The sequence below is a fragment of the Ictidomys tridecemlineatus genome, chromosome 11, assembly GCF_052094955.1.
Source record: "Ictidomys tridecemlineatus isolate mIctTri1 chromosome 11, mIctTri1.hap1, whole genome shotgun sequence".
Lineage (NCBI taxonomy): Eukaryota > Metazoa > Chordata > Mammalia > Rodentia > Sciuridae > Ictidomys > Ictidomys tridecemlineatus.
The window spans coordinates 110,493,150-110,511,464 of record NC_135487.1 but is presented as its reverse complement, the minus strand read 5'-3'; the positions used below and the strand labels follow the sequence as shown (position 1 = coordinate 110,511,464).

General features: G+C 38.5%; 1 protein-coding gene across 1 annotated transcript in view; it reads left to right on the top strand.

Annotated features, from left to right (window-relative positions):
- Nucleotides 1-18,315, top strand: part of Spag17 (sperm associated antigen 17) — a 194,044-nt gene that overhangs the window by 71,765 nt on the left and 103,964 nt on the right. The window contains exons 5-13 of the mRNA XM_078027091.1: nucleotides 637-823; nucleotides 2,353-2,547; nucleotides 4,284-4,465; nucleotides 8,113-8,271; nucleotides 9,309-9,372; nucleotides 9,584-9,696; nucleotides 14,916-15,053; nucleotides 15,144-15,257; nucleotides 15,808-15,958. Of these exons, the coding sequence (XP_077883217.1) occupies nucleotides 637-823; nucleotides 2,353-2,547; nucleotides 4,284-4,465; nucleotides 8,113-8,271; nucleotides 9,309-9,372; nucleotides 9,584-9,696; nucleotides 14,916-15,053; nucleotides 15,144-15,257; nucleotides 15,808-15,958 (1,303 nt within the window). The remainder of the gene's footprint in view (nucleotides 1-636; nucleotides 824-2,352; nucleotides 2,548-4,283; nucleotides 4,466-8,112; nucleotides 8,272-9,308; nucleotides 9,373-9,583; nucleotides 9,697-14,915; nucleotides 15,054-15,143; nucleotides 15,258-15,807; nucleotides 15,959-18,315) is intronic.

Sequence of the window (18,315 nt, the reverse complement as noted above, 5' to 3'; positions counted from 1 at the left end):
CCATTAAGTTATGTCTGTATGTTTAAGAAGGATTATAATAAAAACAATCTGTTAGTGCTAGGTTCCCAAAAGAATCTTTTCGCCTTTAAAAATGGACAATACGTTACTTAAACTATGAAAAACATTGTCAAGGAGATTTTAGGGAAAAAAAGTAACTACTCTTCTACTCTTTCTGTTTCCCTGTTGTATTTTTAGTTTTTATTGTGTTTGTATTTTATGACCAAACCCAATTCTCTCTGAAACTCAGGCAGGAGCTCCCCAGGGTTGGGCTAGAAGATGAACCTAAATTCCCCACACCACAACATACTCAGTGCCATCCTCCTGGTTCTGCCTCCAAACATCTGAAGTGGCTTCTTAGGCCACAGTCTCTGGTAGGATGAACTGTCTCCCTCCAGGTCTTTGAGCAACTTCCTGGCACCCACCCCTCCAGTCCTTCATGCATAGATGTGCCTCATCACACCCTAGGTTCAAACTGGAATCCCCACTATCCTGGCTTGAAGAATGAAAAAAAAAGAGAGAGAAAAAATGAGTAAATAATGATGGATTGAAATAAAGGATTAATTCACCTGATATTGAATCGCTTGCTCACTGTGTGATTTGGAGTTAAAAAAAAAAAAAAGTGTTCTCTCTTTTCAGGTAACAGATGACAAAGTGAAGATCGAAAAGGACAAAGGGAAAGCCAAATCTCCCAAGGAGAAGAAGCCCCCAAATGCCAAAGTTGCTAAAGGAAAGGGCAAGGATCAGCCCGAGGTCAACGCGACAGTGAAGAAGACCACGGTGCTGAAGCGGAGGGGAGAAGAGGACGAAACCAGCCGCTACATCGGTCAGCAAGGCGCTGCTTCTACCGGTTCCCTTTTGCCTTTCGATTCTTGTTTTACCACGTGTGACATACTTGAGAAATCATTCGGATAATTATGCTCAATCTTTTCCAGCCTTTTCATCCTTGATAAAACCATAAATCACTTAACTTTCCATGACACTCTAAGAGGAAAGTTTTTTTTCTATTTGCAATTCATTTATGTTTTTAGCAAATATATTATGTAGCATGGGTCTCACTGGGCACATTTATAGTGCACAGATGAGGAGTGAGATAGCGAGCTGATTGTGCCACCAAGGAGCAGATGATCTTCTTGGGAACATAAAGGAAAGTAAAACAAAGTGAGTGTTGTGGAGGGTGAAACACAGTGGAAATGAAATCAGGCCACTTAATTTGAACTTCCTGACTCCAACTTCTCCCATTATCACTTTTTCCTAATTAGAGCATCTAGAATTTTCTTTAATCTTAAATTATCAACATAAAAATGGTTTATCCTGGGCAGGTTTTAGTGATTCATTGCTGCCTCCCCTAAGCCCAAAGGGAGCTACTTGTTATTATCTGCATTTTATTTATTCATTTACCTATTTTAATTAATAGATTTATTTTTGAACAGTTTTAAGTCTGCATCATATTTAAAGGAAGGGGCAGTAAACTTTCATATCCATTATCATTTATCTCCCGTGGCTCTCTTCTATGTACCCTAGACCAAGAAGCAATGATACAGAGTTCATGGGCAAAATCAGCACTGATTTGTTGAGTGACAGAAGAACAATCATTACATAAAAAAACGGAAAGTTGTGCATCTGTTGTACTATTCATAAACTGGTCTTAATGGGCTCTTGTAGAATGTAATGTTTTTATGTGCCATGCATTATCAGTATTAAAGTATGACAATGATTCTCACCCCCCAGAATATCACATTCTCAGATAAGCTCATTTGTTAATATGAATCTTATATCTAGGAAAAAATAGAGAAAAAGTGTATTTTTAAAAAATTTAATGTGATGAATGTATAGTTGCTACACAACCAATCCTCAGAATTCACAATCACTGACATAACTTTGGTAGCAAACACGTCCATATTCAATATTTCCCTCTCCTGTAAACACCTCTACCTATAAAATACCACAAAACTGCAGCTACTTGTAATTCAGGAGTAAAGCCAGATGTTGCTCCAAAGAGATTAGAACCAAAAAAAAAAAAAAAAAAAGAAGTTACTAGAGGCTAAACTCTGACAAAACCCAAGCACACGTTTTTCATGACCACAGGCCTCACGTATGTTTGTCCTCCTATTACACCTATGTCTCATTTGAAAAAGTGATTTAATATTTTGTAAAATGGCCACGATCTTCTTACTGGAAAGGCAGTAATGAAAAACAGTCAACACTACTGCATTCCAGCCAACAAGACCATTTTTTTTGGCAAGCGGGAGGGATTATAAATGCATGCATAATATATATAGCCATTGAACTGGCTGAGCACAACCTGTTCTCTTTTACAATGATGGCTGCTCTTCTTTATGGTATTTTGAACAGACGATGAGCCAGATGATGGTGCCCAACATTACATTATTGTTGTTGGCTTCAACAATCCTCAGCTATTAGCCATTATGACTGAGCTTGGCATTCCCATAACCAGCGTGATTAAAATATCTTCAGAGAATTATGAACCTCTGCAGACACACCTGGCAACAGTTAGCCAGCAGCAGGAAGTTTTTCTTCAGCCAGAAGGTATGCAGTCTGCTACACAACTTACTGAGTCTTTCGACATTACCCGCTGTCCTTAAAGTACAAATGCAATCTGCTGTCCAAAACATAGTCCTATAATACATACATTATTAAATCTTTTCAAGGCTTTGATTTGCTATTGATTCTGCATGTATCAGCCAAGAGTCGTAAATTTTGCAAATTAAAATCATACCCTGTGTTTATTCCCCTTTGTAGCCACAAAAAAAAAAAAAAAAAAAACCAGACTGCAAGTCAGAAAATTTGGTTATGCAACTACAGTTCTCAGGAACTTTTGATCTCTAACTTTTACCCAAAGTATACTCTGGGTGGATTGCTGTTGATAATGTTCTTGTAAAAACCACAAGTCACCAAATGACCCAAGTGAGGTCCCAGCCTTGGATTCTTGCCCTACTCTGCTACTGGTTTATTGCGATAAGTCAGAGGGAGCACTTTACCATCCTGTCCTGAGAATTCAAACTTATGGGATAAGATCCCAACCATATTGCCATTCAGTCATTTTGAGCCTTTGGGTCTTCAACTCAGGGAATTGTGCTAGACCACCTCTGTGGGAAAGAAACAGAAAGCTACTGTGTACTTTCAAGGGCAGAATGGGGATTCAGTGCAAGCCTGTGTTTCCAAAAATCCCAGCTCTTTCTGCCATATGTGTTGCTTTCACTGCTGTTTATTAATAATATTTGCACAGAGCTTTCTAACTTACACAGCCACATACCAATTTCTGTAACACTATGTTTTTTTTCAATTGCTTTTCAATGTCAGAAATCACTACCCCTGATTATAATAGCTATCATTACTGGGCACAGGTCTTAGGACAAGGCTTAGCGCTAACGTCTTTATTAAGTGCATTGATTCATGTACTTGCTCAACATCCTGAGGAAGTACGTTTTATTATTTCCATCTCACCAAAAAGGACTCTCAGACTAGAGGTAGCTATTAAATAAAAGAATTGAGATTCAATCCCAGGTTACTGCTGACTATCTCAAAGGCTAGTTACATTAAATAATTTCTCAGTGAAGCTGGTGAAAAAAACTGCCGCATAAGTACCAAATATAGTCTTTCCATAAATGTTTAATGAATAAAAATAAATTAACATAAAAATAGACTTTATAATGGAATAATGAGTCCTCAGTGGTAGAAAACTACTATTCAATTACAGATAGAACAAGCGTAAATGTTTTAGACAAATGTTCATGTAGAATTTTATCAAAATCTGTCATTATGTTCCAGTCAGGGTACAAATGCCAGAAGAAGAGTCTGTAGCTGTTTTAATGTGACCAAAAAGTTAACTAAAGCACAAATCACTCATCCAGTTTGTTTAGCCATGTGAAAAGGAGAAGTGAATCAACTATGTTTTTAACAGTTACATAGCAGATCCAAATATGGTAAAAAAGTGATTTGCCGGAAAAACTGGTCCTGTATAGATGCAATCTCAAAGTAATAAGAATACTGAGCATATTTAGCTTCCAAAATGTGTGTCCTCATCGTAATCTCTCTGGGCCTCAACTATAAAATCAAGGTGAATAAGCTCACTTTAATATCAACCTCAAAATATTCTGATTTCATAATTATATTGTCCGGTTTCAAAAACTTCCCCAAATTACATTTTTTCTTTTTCTTGATATAGTATAGATGTCTTGCAATGCCCATGACTCACCTTTCCAGTTAAAGTGGGAAGAAATTCAGTACTCTCGTTTTGTAGTAAAACATGTTGCTATTATTAGATAAAGAAGCTGAAAATATGAAGAAAGAAAACTCCACAAAAGAACTCAAAATTTTTTGGAAGTACTTGGAACCAATCCTGAATAACGAGAAACCTGAAACAAATCTCTTTGATGTCGCTCGACTTGAATACATGGTCAAAGAAGCCAATTTTCCTTCTGACTGGTCAGACAACAAGATGATGGTTAGTACACTTGTCAGTGAGGGTGTGTGGGTTTGGTATGTGACCCTGGTCCATTTGCCCCATTCACTCATTCTGTTGATATTTACTGAGCACCTATGCAACATGTTGTGATAGGCTCCTTCATTTTCAGGACAAGGATAACACTGAATGCCCAGTTGCAATTATAATCTGATTCCGTAGCTTTTAGCATATAAACTAGTGCTAAAGAATAAGATGTAGCATATGAAGATAAATATTGGTGTTTCTTTTATTTAGTGGTACATGGCTTTGTTTCATATCTCAATAATGTTCTAGGCAGTAATTAAAATGTTAATATATATTGATTGTGAAAGTAGTAAATCGTATAGTTAATTGTATGACCTCTCTCATATATCACAGATATATTAGTTCAAACATTGTTTTTCTAAACCCTTGCTTTTATCGACAAAATTATATTTTTACCTTATTTGACCAATAAGCTCTTTCCTAATAGGATGACTTGACCTGTGTCCCAACAATTAAGAGGCAAAATTTTCTGAGGACATCTATTGACCCCTGCTATTGAGGAACTTGCAGGGAGGCAAAACTAAAACCATGAACCAGAGAAGCAGTGATCCAGGAGTCATAGATCTAGTCACAGATCCATGAGTTATATGAAGCACACCACACTCTAGTTTTCCGTCAATTCAGAAAAGGGAAAAATCAGATACTTGGAAATGTAGCAAATCCCAAATGTATGAGGCATGAGAGGTTTTTTTTTTCCCCCCTTTAACAAGTTCAAGTAACTACTTTTCAAGGATGCAATGGAAGGTGTTCAGGCATCCCTCCATTATTAAAACAAAGATAGAAGCAGAAAACTTCTCCTGCCACTTTCTGCTCGACCCCCAGTCCCAACAAACAGGCTATATATTTGAGCATCAGAGGAGTGGAACTGAAGCAGAATGTTAGGGAGGAACCACATGCAGCCAGTGCTCTGAAAGGAACAGGGCAAAGCGGGTAGAGATGGTAGATGGGTGTCTCTACAGTGACTGAAAACAGGGAACACAAAAAAAGCTCACTCTCTAGGAGAGGAGCGAGCTCAAAACCTGTAACTGAGCCAAAGAGCAGTGACCATAGGCTGGGGAATAGGAGCTTCTGACTTGAGTAAGTAGCCTTGGTTAACTGTGTTTGACTTGCAAAGACTCTCAACATACAGCCTTAGATGTCACTATGCAGAAACAGAACCCTTGAGTCACTTGTCAACTGCCAGAGTAAACATTAGCCTTGGGCTATAGGTACAAAATGAAGCTGGATGTAGAAAAGCTGTAGCTGGTGACAGAGTCAGTTTTAGGAAAACTGGTTACTCTGGACTTTGCCTTTGCCCCTTTCAGCCCCTTCATCTAGAGGTGAAGAGTCTTCCTGCCTTCCCTTTTACTCTCTGCTTCCCAATGCTGAGCTCAAAAAAGGACCTACTGTCATCTGCCCCACCAAGAACTGGGGAATTGATGCTAAGGCAGCCTCCAATCAAGTACCTTTTGTTCCTTCACTAGGGAGAGCTCTCTTCTGTGAATCTTTTTTACTACCCAGGCACAGACTGAGAAAAGCTGAAATATATTGAACTCAAAAGAGAGTGCATTCCATTGCATCCTAGGGACATGGATATGAATACAGTGACATATAAACACAACTTCAAAAGGCCCAGCACCCTTCCTGAAATTCTGCCTCCTACTCCCAAGTGTTCACAACTTTCTATTCATTAAGAAGTTTAACCATTGAATTTTAAAGAATGTGATAGTGGCTGTATTTTCTTTTTTACCAATTACAGAGAAGAATTTAAAGGACAATTAAAATTTGGAAAAAAATATTTTTTGTCGAAAAGGTATTATCAGCTTACTAATTATAACAAAGCATTCCTGACTTCGACTTAGCAGTTTAATGTCCCATATGTACATTTGGGCCATGAGGGCAACTGGCATCAATGATATTGAGCTCTCTAGAAAGCCCTTTAGGGCTGTGCTGCCCAGCTGGTCCCACTCACTGCTATAAGTCGATTTGCAAGTAATTTTGAGTATCACATTGGTGCCAGCACTTTGGTGTGAATCCAGTTGCAGTAAGGTTTTAGAGTCAAGGTGTACTTCATAGTTTGTGAGTGAAAGGCCCACTATTCAGGATGATGGGAAAGGAAGAGTCTTGAATAATACTCAACAATAAAGTTGGACTTCAGAAGGCCATTGGACTTAGTAGTGAAGATAAAAGTTGGTTTTAAACTTAGGACCACATGATAAACATAAAAAAAAAGAATCTACTTCTAGTAGAAGCAGACCACATATACTGTGTTGCACTCTCAGATCTATCTATAAGTTGATAACAGCCTCATAGCCAACATAGGAGCCAGCCAAGGAGTCCTCCTTCCTCTCTGGATGGAGGAAAGTATTTGTAACCTTGGCTGAAAACAAGCAGGCTGTATTTCTGCTCAGCCAAGGTAACGAAAGGTTTACATCAAATAAATGCCCATCAAGATGTGCTAACTGCTCATGTACAACATCTGCAATATCTCAAGTTAAACCCCGGTTGCTGAAATAATTTGCTGGCCTTTAGCATATCATTTGGTGCTTGATTTTAAAATGAACTAACTAGGTTAAGCTAAGGGATCACTGGGCAGATGCATTACAACATTTTCTAGAAATACAAATGAAAATGTATTTCTATGCATTTAGGCAAGGAATGCCAGGTTGAAGCTTAATCAAAACACATCTCTATCTTAGCATGAGCACATGAATCCAGATGAATCAGTGTGTTATGACGGGCAGAGCTGTGCACTTCCCTGGGCTTCTGCCAGACTATGATTCCCCGTCTCCACAGGAAGCTCTCATTCTACCTTACCTCTTCAACTCAGAAATAGGTTGAGCCTATTTACTCCTTCTTGGCTTCCAAGAAAACACAGCAATCACAGAGATTCCCTACTCCTGGGAAATTACTCCTGGAAATGAAAGCACAAGTAATAAGAGCACCTGACCTGTAACTTGCTTGTGGACCCATAAAACTTGTGGACCTTGTAGAAGCAATGATCTACTTAGATTTTTAGTGCTTTTCCTTAAAGTTAGCCCAGGTTAAAGGAAAGAAGGTAAACATGGAGGAAAGAAAAAAATATCGTTTGCACACACACTGTAGCATCCTGGAGTGGATGATACAGAAAGCTGAGCAAGCAGTTCCATTGTGCTACCTGCACAGACAGGTAAGAAATCATCTACCACTTGTCTTTGGCTAAGGATATCCAAATTAACTAACATGTTTAAGGAACTGAGATAACAAAAGCTTAACAGTCACTCTGTAGAAACTACTGACCAGATTGTATTTATTTAGTTAAAAAGAAAGAAAGAAAGAAAGAAGAAAGAAAGAAAGAAAGAAAGAAAGAAAGAAAGAAAGAAAGAAAGAAAGAAAGAAAGAAAGAAAGAAAAGAAAAGAAGGGTTCAGGGATACAGATTTGGTCACCAGACCTGGAATCCAGTATGACTCAGGGATTCAAGGATTTTTTTTCTATAAATTATTGATAGATTTAGTTGGCAAGGGGGACACAAACATGTACCTGTTTACAATAGTATGAAATGAACCACCAATTGTCATTCATCGTCTCACCTGTAGCTGGTATGAAACTAACAGCCAATTGTCATTCATCGTCTCACCTGTAGATGGAATTGGGCACCGAAATTTTTGAAAATATTGCCTGCCTGATGTATGACAGCCTGGACTGGAAGAGGCAACACCAGCACTACTTGGAAAGCATGAACCTTATCAATGTCCCGCTGGCAGTGACTGAGAAAACTCTCCTAGAACCTGTGATTTCTGAGGTAGGCATGGTTCAAAAGTCTTTTGTCAAGCGTCCGAAGGAAAAATGACATAAAAACTTGTGTCGAGGTAATACTGCAGGTTGGAATTTAACATTTAAGTTTGGGAACAAGGAAAAGCCCCCTAGGCACGATGTTGAAGAGCTGAGTGGTGGGGTCTCTGACCCTCACAAAGATGTGGATGGAACCCACTGGTCAACACGGGAAGTGATGATCAACATGTAGAGCAAGGAGGGATATTGATAAAGTAATCACAACACTTATTTAGTGCCTGTGCTAACACGGTGAAAGGTGTTGGCAACACAGCAGTGAAGACTCACTCCCTGTTCTCATGGAAGTCAGAGGCCACTGCCATTGCAACATGGCATGATGAATGCCAGGAGCTGTCAACTCAGACCACAGCAGAAGCAAAGAGAAATGGCATCTCCCCTGGTGTGACGAGGAGTAGGGTGGAGAGGAGGGTTGGTTATGTGAATTCTGAGCTGAGCAAATTGCCTGGTGATGGAAAGGTACACATGACATTCTCAAGAAAGAGACAAAGAGGTACAAGGTACAAAGTCACAGGAACAAAGTAAAACTTCAGGAGCCCAGGCCACAGGAAGTTCAGTATTTCCAGGCTGCCTGTGCAACAGGGAGACCAACAGTATACTAAAGCTGCAGGTGGGAGGCAGATCAGGAAAGTCCTTTAGTGCTGAATTAATAATGAGTTTGGTTAGGTTTTATCCTGAAGGCAGTGGAGAAGCACTGGAGGATTGATTGGAAGGGAGAGGATGGCGTGACTCCATGTCACCCAGGGGAGAAAATATTCTGTACTCTCAGTGCACCATCAGCCTATCACCTTCCCTGAAGTTGCTCCGTGGGCTGTTAGGAAAAACTGACGAGGATCCACACCCATTCCCCTCCTTCTTTCCTTCTTCAGACAAGTCCTTTTCCTTCTATCATATTAGATGATTTTTATCTCAGAATATCATAGCAGCATTCAATGAAAGCACCTCTCAGCTGGATATCTCAGTGTGTCTTTTTCATTATTTTTCGCACAGACTCCACACTCTACCCCTGGAAAGAAGAAAGCACAAAGTGAAGAACCACCCGCTCCACCACCAGGCATGTATGAAATCTGTTGCTGGAGGATCAACATCATGAGAGGGCACTTTAAAGAGTAATGACTATCTTTCATAATGTCTTCAGCTCCCTTTCCACTGACAGTTCCTATGTCTTTAGTACAAGGTCATTGCTTGAATTGATGTGTGAAATTTTAATGGAAGAAATGGAAAGCACATCTTAATGGGGCAATAAAGTTTTGTGTATTTTACAGCGACTTTCGTCACCACAACTGAAGTAGACATGAGATATTACAATGATTTGCTGAATCCGATCCCAGAGGAATTCATGTCTGTACCCCTGATACTGCATTGTATTCTAGAACAGGTGGGTGGACTTCTTCCAGAGGGTAACCTTGAGTGAGCCCCTTCATCTCTCTTTCTTTCCACTTTTAACACTATTTTAAAATTATACTCATAATACCTGAATGTATTCTCAGTTGCAAAGGTTAAAATATTTCACATAAAACCAAAGTTGGCTTTCATCAGCAGCTTTAATCCTCTTTCTTTTGCTATGCTCTGGAATTTCACCTAATACTCCCCTAAGTTTTGAGAGAACATATCCTTAAAACTCTCTTTTGCTAGTATTGTTTAAATGGAAGAAGAGGACAAGGATAGGTGGGGTGGGTAGTAGTCTTCAGCTATCTTTAAATGTTATTTTGAACCTATAGATTTAATTAGACATTTCTACTCTTAATGATAATATTAGTCACTAGTGTTTTTCACAAAATGTGTCCATTTAATTTGGATTTTTGATATGGTACAAGCTGTATGTATTATTCACTTGCATGTGTTTTTAGGTTCCTCTGTATACTAATGTAATGTTAGTAGTGTGCTAAAGGCTGAGTGAATTGCCCGATGGAAAGTCTGATGGAGAAAGGGACATAGTGACATTATCAAGAAAGAGGCAAAGATATGGAGGTCAAGTAGATACATTAAGGCATGTGCCAGGACCATGAGGAAAATCAGTGTTCCCAGCCTGCCCCTGCAAAGTGAAGACCACCACACTAGTAACATAACATCTGGTGATGTTCCCTTCTCATACTGATGTTGTTATTCATTTGTACCCTCTCTTTTCTCGATCTCGGTTGCTGTATAGTTTGGATATTGAGACGTCCCATAAAACCTCTTGTGCTAATGTAGGAATATTCAGAGGTGGAATGATTAGATGAGGAGAGCTGTAGCTTTCTCAGTCCATCCTAGTTTGAATGGACTGATTGGGTGGTGACTTTCACTGTGTGTGTGTGGGTGGGGGGTGTCCTGGAAAGGTTTATCTTCCCTGTGGCCCCCTCCCCCTGCCCTCTCTCCATTGCCTGGCTGCCATGGGGGGGGGTCTTTCATCACACCCATCCCCCATGATGTTCAGCCTCTGCTTGGCCCAAAGAAATGGACTTGGCCCATCGTGAACTAAAACTCCAAAACTGTGAGCTGAAATAAACTTTTCCTCCTCTAAGTTGTTTTTGTTGGATATTGTGGTTGAACAAACAAAAAGCTGGTTAATATGGTTGCTAATCATTCTATCTATTGTATTGGTCTTTCCAAAGAAAGAGCATTTTGTTTCATTGGCCAACTCCTTTTTACTTTTTAGTTTATTAACTTCTTCCTTTATCTTCATTATTTTCTTCCCTATCCTTTTTTGGGGCTTATTTTGTATTTGGTTTTAATTAAAATCTTCATTTATTTTCAGTCTTTTTTGCCTTACTTAGGTTTATGTTTCCTCTTAAGCATTTCTTTGGCTGCATGTTGATATTTTCAATGTATTCAGTTCTTAATCTTTTATATACTTATTTTTCCCATGAATAATTTTATGGCTACAATTTATTACTGATTTTTAATTTTATTGCTTTATGATCTATGAACCTGATCTGCAAGTTAACAAAGTTAAAATTTCCTGTGACTTCGGTGACTTGATGCACACAGTCAGTTCTTGAGACTGTTCTATATATATTTGAAAAACATTGTTATTCATAGTATCCACATATGCATAGCACTTATATCCACCAGGCACTGCTCTACATGCTTTCAATATATGAAGTCATTTAATTTTAAAAACAATACTATGATGCAGGAACTATTTTTATCACCCATTTTACAGATCAGAAAACAACGGAATCATAATAAGGTTCAGTGGCTTGTTCAAGTAGAAAGTGGCAGAAATGACTTTTGAACCTAGTCAACCTGCATGGGCAAGTATTTTAATGGCATTGCTCCATTTTCTTCTTCCTTCTAATTTGCTGAGGAGAAGTCGGGTGCATGTCCAAAATCAATCTTTCTTTTCTTTCTTCTTTATTTCTTTTGCAGCTCTATATATTTGATAACAAAAGACTATGTCCGGGTGTATTAGTGTGTTTTCTGTTTCTACAACAAAATCCCCGAGAGTGGATAACTTTTTAAAGAGAAGAGATTTATTTAGCTCACAGTTTGGGGAGGCTGAATGTCCAAGACCAGACATCCTCATAGATTTGATCTCTGGTGAGGGCCTCTTATCTAGGTCTCATCATGGCAGATGGCATCATGTCTACAGCATGTGTGAAAGGGAGAGATCACATGGCAAGACAGGAAGCCAAGAAAGAGAAGGGACTCAGGTTCCCATGAGAACTACCTTTCAGTCCCTTCCAAAGTCACTATGTCCAGGGTCAACCCAATAAGCTCCGCCTGTTAAAGGCCCCACCACCTTGAGAACCAAGCCTGTAACACACACACATTTGGACAAACCACATCCAAATAATAGTAAAAACTATGATTTTGTTTGTTTGTTTCATCCTGTCAACATGATCTAAAGGAATTCTAAATTGTTTTTTAATCACATCCTAAGTGAAATTCAATTTCTTATAGTATCCTATAAAGGCCTTAAAATTAGTTTCTGCATTGTAGCTTCTTCTCATCTCCTGCTCCATGTCTCTTTCTCTGACACACAAACACATGCATGCCACATGAACACACATACACGTACATACATGGGCGCGCGCACACACACACAATTTTTCATCAATGTAGGTCTTTGGGGATTTCCTCAGATATATTAATTTTTCCTTAACCTTTTAAACTTCTTTGTCTGGTGAAAGTGACACTGGAGCACCTGATTTACAGAAGTTCATATATATATATATATATATATATATATACACACACACACACACACACACACACACACACACACACACAGCACTCTCCATCGCAGTACTTTGTTTTATTTAAACTATTGTAATTAAAATGTATTTATTAGCCTTTTAAAATATCTATTTATTGACCTGTTTCTTGCCTCTTTCCTCCCAATAGCATGCACACTCTATGTCAGCAGGAGCCTAGTGTGGTCTCAGTCATTGCTGTGTGCCCAGCACACAATAACCACACTTAATTCCTAGTCGGCATTGAGTATGTGTTGTTGAATTAGTGAGTGGATGCTGAAAATAAACCTTCAATTGTACCTTCAAATATTGTTTCTCCTACTTACCCTAATTATAACTGGATAGATGTTGGAATATTAGAATTATTCTCATTAAGTTTTCTTTTAATTTATCCTTTTGGAAATCTACCTTAACTTCCTATTTATTTCCTACCTTAATTTCGGGTCTGCTATTGAAGTTTTGTTTGAGGAATAAGATTTCTAACTTGTAAATTCTCTAAATTTTTGCACAGTTTTCCAGGCTTGTTCTTAGTTCAATGTTTATTTTAAAGTCTTTTCAGACCCTGTCACTGTTGTCACCTCTACTATACAGTTTTCTGTTTATTGACTACCTTACTTTTCTAATCAATCACACTAATATTTGCCTTTATCACCCCATAATGTTTTTTTGTATGACTACAGTTTTATTATGTCAATAAATTTATTTTAAAAAACTCTGAAGAGCTCACAGTATCATAGTTTCATTTACCATAGTCATTCTTTTCTTTTTTTAAAAAAAAATATTTTGAAAGCTTTTTTTTTACCTTTATTTTACTTATTTATTTTTAGTGGTGCTGCGGACTGAACCCAACACCTTGCACTTGCTAGGCAAGCGCTCTACCACTGAGCCACAACCCCAGCCCCACCATAGTCATTGTTGTTGTATTCAATATTACTATGTTCCCGATAAAACAGAGGAAAGATAATGAGCTCAGTGACTAACACATGGAAGGCTCCCAGTAGGCACTAGGTACGTGGCGAATGAGTAAAGCCTTCTTAATAGAGAATGAAAAAGTTGAAGTATAAGAGCGTCGAGATTGGCATTTTACAGGAAGAGACATTAGATTTTACCATTTTAAACGCGGAACAGTTCTGATTGGTCCACAAGATAGGTGGAAGATAGAGACTGGAAATAGTGATTCTTGAAAGTAAAGTGTTTATAATTAGTAAAGAATACTGAGCCAGGTGCAATGGCACATGCCTATAATCCCAGCAACTGGGGAGTTTGAGGCAGAAGGATCACAAGTTCAAGGTCAGTTTCAGTTACTTAGCAAGCAAGGCCCTATGCAACTTACTGAGACCTTGTCAAAAAAAAAAAAAAAAAAAAAAACCTGGGATGTGGTTCAATGGTTAAGTGCTCCTGAGTTCAATCTCTAGTATTAAAAATAAAAATAAAATAAAATAGAATAGAATAACAAGACTATTTTATTAACCTCGAGTAGACTAACAAAACTCAGTAGGGAGTAATTTTGCCTCCCACAGGACATTTGGAAATGTCTGGAGATTCAGAGGGGTAGAGGCCAGCCATGCTGCTGCACATTCTATAGGGCACATGACAGCCCCCATAATAATTATCTAGTCCAAAATATCACTACTGCCAAGGTTGAGTGAGAAATCTTAGTAGGGGTGTAAAATCATGAGAATAATTTTATTATTGTTTTTATTATTATAGTGAAGAGACTATACATTAGGTACCTATCTTGAGTACATTTCAACCTCTTACCTGATTTCCATGTAAAACTGAACAAGGCATTTAATCTGTCTAGACCTCACTCTCCCCACCTAAAGGAGACTAATATCCATTACTGATATCATCTTCTTACACTTTTTTATTCTTGAAGAAAAAATGAGGACTTGGCCTGAACCCCAATTCCTCTATTCAATAGCCCTAGACTTGGACCAGTCATCTAACTTCATTCTCCCTACTTTTGTTCTCTACAAAATAGAAAATAATATCTAACCAAGATTGCTATGAGGGTTAAGTGAATTAATGGATATGAAGATGCCCTGTGCAGTATGTGGAAGGCAGTTAGTTTGGATTTAAATATTAAATCCAAAGTTGCACTAGTCCTGTTTTCAGTGCTTTAAGAGAAAGCATGAATATTTTTGTCATTATTTTGACTCCTGCTGAAGTTTAGTGTTTACCATTTGTGTTTTGTGTCATCTATTTTAATGCAAGTAATAAAATCATGTCAACTTAAATGCATAGACTGTAAACATTTTTCCTTTTACTGTGTTAATCGCTGACACTTCCCTGCTGTTGTCACTAGTACTTTAGTGTGAGGAACAGTCCTCCTCTCACTAAGAGCAATGGAAATTCAGGAGTTATCAGTAAAGAGTTGACCGTTCAGCCAATCCCTCCCAATGGTTCTTTTCTATAGGTCGTGGCAACTGAAAAGGATCTTGTCCCTCCCAGTCTGGTGAGGCCACCCCCCAGAGCAGATGGGTTAGACAACCGGATCGCAGCTCACATCGTGTCTATGCTGCCCTCTCTCTGCCTCTCCGAGAGGGAGAAAAAGGTCAGGCGGCATGAGTTAGCCAACGAGTTTTTACATGTTGGGAAAGTAAATAGTCTCTCCTTAAATGAGTATATATTTCAATTTAAATAGAATCTCCACGAAATATTCTTATCTGAAGAAGAAAGAGAAACCAAAGCAGTGCCCAAAGGCCCTCTCCTACTGAACTATCACGACGCTTATGCTCACCGGAAATATGCACTGAAGGTAAGGATCAGGTGGCCCAGAGGGTGATTGAAAAGTGCACCTGAAATTCACCAGCTGAAGGGATCAATTAGATAATTTCATCAAAACTAGGTAACAGGCGAGGTATGAATGTCAGAAAAGAAAGATGGGGAAGGGAGAAATCATCAAAGAAAGATTAATACAATTAACTGTTGAATTGATTGTGACTACCACCAAAATTACATTAAAACCTCATAGTTATTTTCTTTAAATATCTGCTGGTATGAAAAACCGTGGAAGCCAGAAAAGGATCTCAGAAGAGAGAGTTGAATGTATATGAGGCTTGGGCAGTTTGTCACTGCAAATGAAGATCAGTCATTTCTGTGTACCAGGAACTTCTGGCAAAGTGAGAACTAGTTTTTGTGACCTTCAGCAAAATACCAAGTTTGTCTTCCCCAATTACCACTGATTTCCCTTGTTCCCAAATAAACGAGAGTGAAGGTATCGTGTTTAGCCTTCTCCATATGCATAAGGCACTTGATGGCTTATTTTAATGCCTTCTGTCATGTTTTTTTTTTTTTTTTTTTGGCAGGACCAAAAGGGTATTGACCCAGTTCAAATTGAGGAGGAGATGCAATCCAAGTTGCCACTGTGGGAATTCCTTCAGTTCCCTCTGCCTCCACCCTGGAACAGCACTAAACGCCTAGCTACCATCCATGAACTTATGCACTTCTGCACAAGTGGTGAGTACATTGTTTCTTCTTAACTTCATCTTAATTAGTGGTCCTGTGTGCCTCTACAAATTACATCCTTATTTGCAAAATGTGTTTTGATCATTCAAAGATCTTTCAGGGGCTACGATGAATATTTTGATGGACTACAACTTTTTTACTTTGAATATCCTCAGCAGCAATGGTAACACAGCCATGTTGCAAAACATTCTGCAATTTGATGCACCAAGTTTTCTTTCCACTGCGTTTCCTTAACCAGAGTGATTCACATCTTTCCTTCCTCTTCCCTGACTTCTTCCCCCATTTCCCTATTGACGTCATTGAGATGGTGTAGTAATCCCATCCTACTTAAGTGACAGTTCAAATATTTTTGAAATTTTTAAAATAAACAAAAACCTCCCATCATAAGATAACCACATTCCTGCCCTAGGAGAATGCCATCCTTGCCTTCACTGTCTCAATGTGGCACCCCTTTATCATCATTGCAAACCACAAAAAGATTACAATAGCATTGTAGTTATTGGGAAGTGGGCAGGGCAAGCCTGACCATGCAACTTTGCCCCAATACAGAGTTATCCATCTTTGAATTCTCATATTCTCTGGTTGCAGCCACCCACAATTAATGAAAAATTTTTGTACTCAAAGGAAACTTGAAGTTTATAATTTTATTTCATCAAGAAACTCCTTATATCTAGTCTAATCAATACATCAGACGTAACATTAGACTACATAAGTGTGTGTGTGTAGCATTAGATTATATATATTTTGATTATATATATACTAAGATTAAAATATGAAAGCAGTGTATTCCAGTGCAAAAGGTAACCACTGAATGATCCTATGTAGTAGATTAGAAAATTCACAGTGAGACTATAACCATGCCCTGACATGAAGACATGAAGAGCAAAGAAGAAGAAACAGCACTTCAGTTGGGTCCCCACCTCTTAAGTGGAAACTATGCCCCCTCCATTTGATTGCTAGTGTTGAAGTTTGCATCCCCATTTATCTCTTCATTTAATCCCATGACTAGCTGGCCACATGATAGGAGCACAGTACTGCATCAGAAACTGGCTGCTTCTTCACTAGTTGAAAAGGTTAAAAAGTGATTGATGTCAGAGAGGGAGAACACAGGAAGTGTAGGAGAGCTAATCTCTCTCTCATCCTTGTGATTCAATTTTCATCAATTTTCTTGTGCATCCCCCGCTAAGATTTTTTTACCTCTGTATCCTCGAGAGTAAAATCTGAACTACCTACCACCTCCTTTTGTTTTCCATTGGTCATTTTTAGTTACATGTAACATCGGGATTCATTTTGACATAATTATAAAAGCATGAAATAAAATTTTGCTCTAGTCCAGTCCCCTTTTCCTAGCCTTCTCCCTCCCTTCCTCCCTTCCCTCTACTGTACCAATCTTTCTATTTACTTATAGGTTATTTTTTTTTTAATTAGTGCTTGTGGATATGCATACTGGTGAGATTCACTGTAGTATTTGAGTTCATCACCTTTGTTCACCAGCTTTATTAGTTAATGACGCCTGGAAGGTGCTCAAAAATATTTATGACATAATGAATGAGCAAATTCTCCTTTATTCAGTAACTCTTTTGCCTCTCTTTAAACTGCCAGCCCACCCCATGCATGCCATATTTTTGAAAAGGACCCCTGCCCCTGTCTTCATCTCTGTTGGGAAGAAAATGAAGGCAACCTCTGAAACACTTATCTACCATAATATTGAATTTTTCCTCACGGAATTCTGTCCATTCTTAATGCCTTCCTCTCAGCCTTCTGTCTTGAACTTTTAAAGTGAGAGAACAAAATCATGTTCTTCTGTGAATCTTAGGCACCTATGGCAGGGCTCCCCAGTATACAATAACCAGTTGAGAAAACGGATGAACACGTGCCATAAAGGAATAAATACACAATGACTAACACCAATTGAAAGTTGATAAACTTTGAAGGGCAATTATGGAAAGTAGCTATTCATGTGGGTGGGAGGAGACCCTCCCCCGAATCTAAAATAACAAGAAATCTTACTGACTGTAATAGCCTATATTTGACATGAGTGAATGATTTCTCTGGCTTAAATTACAACAGCATCAAAAGGTACTTTTGCAAAAAAATAAATAAATGAGTTGTAAACCCATTCAACCAATATGGTACCCTGAAAAGTTCACACACTATGAACCACCTAAAGAAGCATTTTGGTAGTATTACCTTGATTAATTAGACCTTGACTGTTCAGTTTTCTTATCACTAGGCACCTTTGATACTTGATGCAGAATTGTGGAGCCCAGTTTTAAGTTAGGTCAGTGCCCATCATGGCATGGCTCCCTTATCAGCCCCGTGTATATTTGTGTCTCTCTGCCCATGCT